Below are 8,527 nucleotides of genomic sequence, written 5' to 3'. Positions count from 1 at the left end.
GGGCTCGCGTCACGGCCACAGAGACGCAGGTAGCGCGGCAGGCGCGCCAACAGAACGGGGCTCACTCTCAGGCCATCCTCTTTTGCCGGGCGGGGCTGCCCGGGACACCTCAGGGCAGGATGGTGCCTCCCACAGCCTTGCGCGGGCACAGCAAAGCGTGTGGGGGGACCCGCTGCTTGCCCGACAGCGGCGTGCAGGACAAGCGGGCCCGCGCCCCCCTGCTGCTCGCACTCGCTGGGCTTCAGGTGCCTCCTGGCCCGCAAAATTATTTAGGTTGGAAAAGACCTTTGAGATCATCGAGTTCAGCCTTTGACCGAACACCACTTTGTCAGGCAGGCCACGGCGCTAAGTGCCATGTCCAGTCTTTCCTTAAACGCCTCTAGGGACGGTGACTCCACCACCTCCCTGGGCAGCCTGCTGCAATGCTTGGCAATCCTTTCTGTGAAGAAATTTCTCCTATTTCTCCTATTGTCCAACCTGAGCACATGCTATTGGGGAAGCACTTCGGGCAGAGCACTTACCTGCCTGGAAAGGCTTTCCCTCCTTCCCTGCCCCAGGAAGTAGCAAGAGGCCAGATGGCAGTACCCTGACGGGGTACTCGCACCCCGCAGAAGTTCGTGGTGCACCAGCACAGGAGGGCTCGGTGGGCATCTGAGCACAAACGCTGGCACAGCACCCAGTGCAAGCCACGCTCCTCCAGCACAGCGGCCACTTCCCCAGACTGTGCTTGCGGGGCACACCTGCCCGCGGGATCCCCTGCTCCACCTTCTCTGCAGAGAAGGAGTGCATGCCACGACTGTTATTTGCCCACTTTAATTAGGTTCTCATGCTTAAACTCCCAGGGACTAACTCTGCAAGATGCTGCTGCCCTGATGAAAAACTGAATTAATGTCATAGACAGAGCCACTTTTGCCTCTAGTATGTCAAGCAAATAGCACATGATCATGCTCCACTGTGGAATAAAGCCCTCTGCTGCACTACAGTCATGTCTGGGTATAAAAAATGACAGAAGAGCACTGGCAGAGATCCCCAAAATGACATAAAATTTGGGCATCTCAGACCCAAAATAAATGGTTTATTACCTTATGCAAATCATCTTTATTACTTTACCCTAAAAGCTCCCAAGCAGTCCAAAGACAATACTTCCTTCTGGTTCATTCTGTCTTGGTATTTTTGAAGTTCCTGTGGTGAGGCCAGGTCTGCTAAACAGTTTCTTTCTCTTTGGCTGAGCCTCAGACATGTGGCCTATATGCAGGCACAGTACAGTTTGTAAACCCTGTTAGTTTCCTACACCTGCTGGTCCTCTTCCAGCAATATCCTCATGGTGACCTCTTTCTAGCCATGTCAGAGCCCACACTAGACAGAGGAGACCAGTGTGCAGAGTGGGGAGCGCCTCTGCACAGTGGGTGGTGTCAGCTCTGACTGCCTCACATGAGAGCCCTGAAAGGGTTCACAAGAAACCGCCTGGTCTGAGCTGTTGTTTTGGTTGCTGTCATAGCCACTTGAACTACTCAAATGTCTTTCTTTTCTCCTGTGATCCTGCATGTGATCACCTTATAGGTATGTGGGAAAAGAGAGATTTTAAATTAAAACACTATCAAAGAACCCATTCCCAAAGAAACAACTAAAGTGGGGCACAGCTCTATGAAGTCTTGTTTTTTTGGCTGAGAAATTGTGATGAAATCTCAGTGTCCCAGTTTCGTCTACTAAGAGGATATATCTAAAGCTGTATGAAGCACCTGCTGTACAGGCTAAAGACCACAGTCAAGCTTGTGGAGACAAGCTGAAGCTTGTGCAGTGACTGATGTGTGCTTCTTTTTCTTTTTTGGCCCTAAAATTGCACCATAGCACCTTAATGACTTGAACTGGTTCTGTGCATGTGAACAAAATGATCTCACTTGTAGGTTATGGTAAATATTGGTCTTCAAATTTGTTAGTAGGAGAGAAGATGTCAAACATCAAACTTCTCTAGCCTATAGGTTAAACTAAGCTGACATGACATGGTCTAGTGGTCCAGAGATTGAGGCAAAAAAAGCACACGTTGAAAGAATTTTGATGCTGTCTCTCTCTTTCACTAGGCAAATCTGTCCCCAAGCCTGTAAATTGCAAAATACAGAGAAAATAAAAGCAATGTCTGTATTTTTAAAGTTTTTCTTTCAGCTAGATTTTCACTTTTGCCTAATGTATAATATGCCGCACTCTTTGTTCAGGTAAGAACAATTAACTTGTGTTTGTGTATGTGGCTTCTAGATGGTTCTGTTAGTTGCCACTGCCACAGCAATGGTACTGCCATTAGGTAGGTTAAACATTTTTAAGAAAATGCTGTCATTAAATCTGCTGTCAGGATGCACCAATTAACACTCTGTGATTAATTAACACTCACTCACAGATGAGCAATTAGGAAAACAGGTTTTATGTTGATACCTGGTAACAGTTTCAAATATGTTTTAGGCTAATCATGAAAATGGTGCATGATAATTTCTGAGCACTACTGCCTGTTCCTAAGGTAATGGAAGATTGAGTTACAGTGGTTACCAGCTATGTATTTTCCTCCTCTAGTAACATTCCTGCAAATAAAAAAGCATTGTTCAGCTCCAACATCTGAGCCTGCAGCCCTTTAAAGTTTTCATTGCCACTAGTGGTCAAGTAACATTAACTGTTAAGCCCAAGTGGGCTGCAAAAGGATTTCTTCTCAATATGAATGTAGAGATGAATCACATTAGGCAAAAGTTATTTTGTCACTAGTAAGAAAACTGATCTAACCAATGGATTTACTAAATCCTCTGATGTTTTACATTTTACATTTCAAATCTTCCAGTGTCTAGCCTGGAGAAAAGACAGCTGAGAGAGGATCTTATCAATGCCTATAAGTGTCCAAAGGAAGAGTGTCAAGAGGATGGAGCCAGGCTCTTCTAGATGGTACCAAGAAATAGGACAAGAGGCAGCATGCAGAAATGGATATACAGCAAGTTCCACCTGAATACAAGGAAGAACTTCTTTACTGTGCAGGTAACCAAACACTGGAACAGATTGCCCAGACAAGTTGTGGAATCTCCATCTCCAGGGAGGTTCAAAGCTGTCTGGACACAACCTATGCAATGTGCTCTAGGGGACCCAGCCTGAGCAGGGAAATTGGACTAGATGACTCACTGTGGTCTCTTCCAGCCCGTTATTCTGTGATTTTAACTGCAGCTAAGTTCTATGTTCAGTCAGATGCTGCCTATATTTTGACAGCAGTCTTCCAGCCTAAAGCCTCCTTTACACTGGAGTACATGCCACATTTCTCATTATTTTGGGGGAAAGGATGTTTGAGGGGCAGGAATCTATTCATCTTGTTTAACCATTAATTTTTCTGACAATTACAACTGAATAATACAGTAAATGTAAACTCTGTGTGTTCCTGGGGACAAAAACCCTGTACATTGGTCATATCCTAGTAGTAAAGGATAAGACCACTTTTTGGTAACTGGGAGTAAGTGATGGCACTGAAAAATTTGCTTAGCAGAAGCACTGCTGGAAAACCCCTGATGTGGGTGATTTGGTGCTATAGGGTTATTTTGAAGATATGAAATTAATCTCTGGAGCTGTTTGTGGTGACTTTTCAGTTGCACTAGAAATTAATAATTTTTACTAGGTTAGGATAAGTGGATTCCAAAGAAGAAAAAAAAATCCACACTAGGAGGGAAATAAAATGAGGCTTCCTCCTGTTTGTTGCAGAGTTTTAATGACATATGCCAAAACTCTGTCCAAGTTTTCGGGGAACTCTGAAATTCATAAATGGTAATCATAGGCATGTGATTTCCCCATTTTTGCACACAAAGTAGAATTCATTTCACTGACTTCTGTGACAAGAGACCTGGGCTACCCTTACAGTCAACGGAGACATTTTTAGAGCAATACCTATTTATACTAAGATTCTCTCTCATTCCACATATTTAGCTGGGTGACTCCCACCTTTATTTCCTGAGCTGGAAAGAAAAATTAACATCTGCATATAGGAAAGTATTATGAATGTCTTAAACCTTCACCTACTGAAACTTTCTGCAGGTGTACTGTCTGCCCTCATTTAATAATCTTGATTACAAAGGTGCACTTGTGTAAATATGTTCTTCACAAAAGGAAGAAGTAAGAATGTGTTTTTCACATGTGCTCAGCTGATCAGCAGTGTCCCCCTCCTATGAGGAGCTGCACTTCGTATGCCAGCCGAGCATGCTCCATAGCACCTGTGAGAAGCTGGTGGTGTCCAGCCCCTGCTGATTTCCAGAGGGTATTCCAAACAGAGCTGATAGCCTCAAAAAGGAACAGTGTGGTTCTATTCAAAACACAGTGACAGTGTATGTGTATGCTCTCATGAAAGCAATGAAGTAATATATAAGTAAATTTCTTAACATGTCTTGCCTTGGACCTACCCATTTCTCAAAACACGTTTTGCTGTGGCATTAGAATATGGAAACTGAATGTGTGAAGAACCGTAACAAATAAATAAATAGTTGTTACAAAACAAAGCATGGAGTATACTTAGTCTGCACTTTTTAGTCCCTTTTTCAGTCTGCTCATGGTGAAATTAGTAGAACCTATCTGCCTAAAGAAAAAATTGAGCAGGATATTGTGGCTGCCCTCTTTCCTGTGTTAATACAAGTCAACTGGTTACTAAGATTCAGGAAGAGATTTTCTATTATAGCATATTGGCAGAAAACAGAGTAAATGTGCTGGATAAGGAAGAACATACATCTCCTGGTAAGTACAGGATATTTGTCACTTGGTACTAGAAAGCTCTTTGGTACAGTTGAGGATGAAGCTAACGGGAAAAAGCACATCCCAGTATTTTCAGGAAATCTACTGTTTAGTTTATCATCTGAATGAAATTATCTGCTGTCAGCCCATGTCTTATTTTTAAGTATTCTACACTTGTGTAAATGAAAGAGAAAAATAGTAATAATAGTGAATTAATATGATTTGTATTCCACCAGATAAATCAAGCTTAATATTTAAAGAAAACAAAAAGCAATGTCTGGCATTACAGGGATGTATCTTTTTTGGATGACCTAATGTTAGAGAAGCTTTTGAGAATAGCTTACCTGGTAAAACATAGTAGTATGTCTGGCAAGGACAGCCTCTTCCCAGAATATCACCTGTATAAAACTCTGCCTATTGCTTCTTTCAGCTGACTCTTAAGAAGCCCATCTGGATTGTACTCATTCTTTTTAAAATCTGTTTATTTTTATGGTATCTCAGATAATTCTTCATGCTTTTCATCCCATGGAAGACAGAGAAGTATTTCTGACAAGAAATATATCATCAAAAATCAGTTCTTTTGCTTAAAAGAAGGACCTTGTTGTCATCCTTTGAGCATTCCTACTAAATGCTAAGAAGATCTTTCACAATTACAGCCCCATATGGACTTGTCCTCATCAAGAATGCTGCTTTTCTTTTTCCACAGCCTGAAACACTTTCTGGGTTATCAATAAAAAACAAGAAAAAAAAAGCAATCCCAAACAAAACCAAATAAAGCAAATAAAACCAAACCCAAACCAATCCAAACCAAATCCAACAAACAACCCCCCCACCAACAAAACAAAACCAAAAAAACCCTCACCAAAGTAAAACAAACAAACAACACAAAAACCCAAACCAAACCAAAACCAAAAGAAAAAAAACAAAAACCTAACCAACTTATGTATTATTATGTGAAACAGGATAGGAATCATCTGTGTTTTGAGGATTTAAAATCAGGATTATGAAAGATGAGAGGCAAAAGTTTAATTGGGGAAAATAACAGTTGGATTAAATCTCTGGAAATATTTTTATCATAGTAAAATCTGTAATATAATGAAATCTTTCACAAAAAGAAGGGGAATATTCTGGTAGGGACTTTAAAAACCTATACTGGTAATTTATAAAGAAACAAAAACTGTTGGGATCTATTCTTCCTGAAAACTGGGAATAGTTTAGAGATATATAAATAAATCTAAATAAACTGGATATAGGAGTTCTCTGTATTACTTACCCTTGGTGGACAACTACTGAGATATGTTTGATGCAATACACCCTAATATCACATCCCTGTGTATCAACCTCAAGCTGACAGTTTCCCACTTAGCAGAGAGGGTTGGTAGAAATATATGATCATTCTGCCTGTACATCTCTACAATTAGCAAGGTTTTGCTCTACCATGCCTGTTCCTATCTCCAGATTATTCTCACATACAGACAGTGAAAGAAGGGACACAGTTGGTTCTCAGAGCTATCAATCAACCTGCGAACTTGAGCCCAATACATCAAAATTCTCCTGTGCTTGCTCCCAGACATTTTGAGGCATGAGCAAAGCAGGGAATTCAATCAGCTCTTCTTGCTTTCCTTTCCCCTGAGGCTTCAACCATGCAGCAAGGTAAGGCTTCTTTTTCCTAGGGAAATCTGGTCCAGTGCCCCTGCTGCATTCTTGAGGTTCCCCAAAGTTAAAATTTTTATTTTAGTGTTTGAAAGCAGTAGAAAACACTTAAATTCAGAAGTCATTAGCTATTCTCTGCTGTACCTTAGATACTGTTTCCCCCATAGTGACAAACAGCAAGCTTTTAGCACAGAAACCACCTGTAACAAATGTTATGAAATATTTTCTTGTCTATTTCTTTATGGACAGTGCATGCACAGTTTCTTGTGAGGAAAAAAAAGTTATGCCAAAATGTTTGGTTTAAATTAATATTTAATAATAATTAATATTTAATTTTAAATAGCATGTTAATTTTGAATGAACATTTTTGCTTTATTTTTTTCTGCTCTGTAGGGGAATTTCCTGTTTCTTAACTTTATTTCTTCATGAGATGGCAGAATGTTACACCTATTCAAACCAACTATAAGCAGAAACATAATCCCTCAAAAGAGCCAACACCTTTCTCAAGAATATTGTATCAATTATATTAATCCAGGTCCTCTTCACTGGCTTAAGTGTTGTCTGTTAATATTGTATTAAAAATTCAGTCTTCAGTTACTCAGAAGTGACAGCAATGAATGCTACACAGTAAAGTTACAGTGAGTTAGCACCGATGGAAGCCAAGGTAACCAGGTTATTGCCATTTTCTAAATCTATTTGTGCAAAAATGAGACAAGTAGCAAAAAAATTATCTGAGGCTTCATTAACTTGAGCTGTAACAGTGCACAAAAAAAAACCAACAAAAAAAAAGAAAAAAAAAGCAGTTGGTTTAACAGGTGTTACATTGTAGATTAAAACTGTTCATTTTAAGATGAAGGCACCCTCTTAAGAAAATGAACACGCAGAATACAGACTTCCTGGTTTTTTGGCCAGAGTGACATCAGTATAGTGAAGGATGTTTTGAAAGTACTGTCTACAACTTTGTTTTCATTCATTTTTATGACCTTGCCAACACATTGCTGACTTGGGCAAAGCTGACTGACTGCAGCTGCAATTACTCAACAGCATGGACACAGACATATGAAAATCCCTGCCATGTACAACACCCGCCTAGCAGCTGTGAGACTTGGAAGTTAGGAATGTTTAAATAGCTCTGTGAACTAGGGTCTTAAGAAAATAACACTTGCAGACTGCCATCATGTGAGATATTAATTTTCTTGTAGGAGTAGCCATGGAGCTATTTGGCACAGACCATACAAAGACAGAATCCCAGGAAAAAGGAGTCTAGATGGGATCCTTGGGAGGCCACCAAAGCAGAGCCAGCTTCACTGCCAGATCAGGTTGTGTCATCATCCAGGGAGGCTCGAAAAATATCCAAGGATGGAGATTATGCAACTTCTCTGTAAACCTGTGCTGCTGCTTCACCACTGCTCCAGATCATGCCATCCTGAAATGCTATCTACAAGATTACTATGGGTACTCTTTTAGTGCTGGCTACTCAACTAGAGGTAGGAATGTAAGACAGAAGAGAGTCTGGGGATTTGAATTTGCTTCTTTTCAATTTTATTCCTGAATTCAATCATCTCTGATTGTTTTTGTTAGGTTGTTTTTTTGCTTTATTTACCATATGCATTTTCCCCAGATACCTTTTTGGATGCCTCAAATATAAATGAAACAATGCAAAATATACAGGTCTCCTCAGGGTGTTTCAAGACTCGGCAAAATTAATTTTCTTTTCCTGATGCTTACAAATCATTATTATGCAGTAAAGACCTGAAAAATTTCTTAAAGAGAAGTGGAGATGAAATCTCGACATTTTAGTATTTAGTCAAAAGGTATAATTTAGCTTTTGTTTCCTACTATAGTTGTTGTGGCCAAGATTTGATACAAATTCTGCAACGGGCATGGCTAGGACAGGATACTCTGCCAAATTTTCGAGATTTGCTGTTTGGCGAGTGGCATTCAAAAGGCCAAAGTTCGTTGGTACCTTATTTAAAATACTCTTGAAATGATTTCTCAGGACAAATCTGTCACTCAGCTTCCCTAAATAACAGCTCATCCCATATCCTCTTTGCTCTTCGTTAAAGATAGATCAGGCGGCTCTCACTGCGGGCAGGACCGGGAATCGCGGCGCGGGGGGCGGCCCCGCCGGCCGCGGAAG

General features: G+C 40.7%; 1 protein-coding gene across 1 annotated transcript in view; it reads left to right on the top strand.

Moving 5' to 3' along the window:
- The first annotated feature begins 8,270 nt into the window (after nt 1-8,270).
- The window catches only part of ING2 (inhibitor of growth family member 2), a 5,264-nt gene continuing 5,007 nt past the window's right edge, over nt 8,271-8,527 (top strand). The window contains exon 1 of the mRNA XM_031066215.1: nt 8,271-8,349. Coding sequence (XP_030922075.1) covers nt 8,271-8,349 — 79 coding nt within the window. The remainder of the gene's footprint in view (nt 8,350-8,527) is intronic.

This window comes from Geospiza fortis, unplaced genomic scaffold (assembly GCF_000277835.1).
Source record: "Geospiza fortis unplaced genomic scaffold, GeoFor_1.0 scaffold40, whole genome shotgun sequence".
NCBI classification, from domain to species: Eukaryota; Metazoa; Chordata; class Aves; order Passeriformes; family Thraupidae; genus Geospiza; species Geospiza fortis.
The sequence above is the reverse complement of the archived record's forward strand: the minus strand, read 5'-3'. Positions and strand labels throughout refer to the sequence as shown.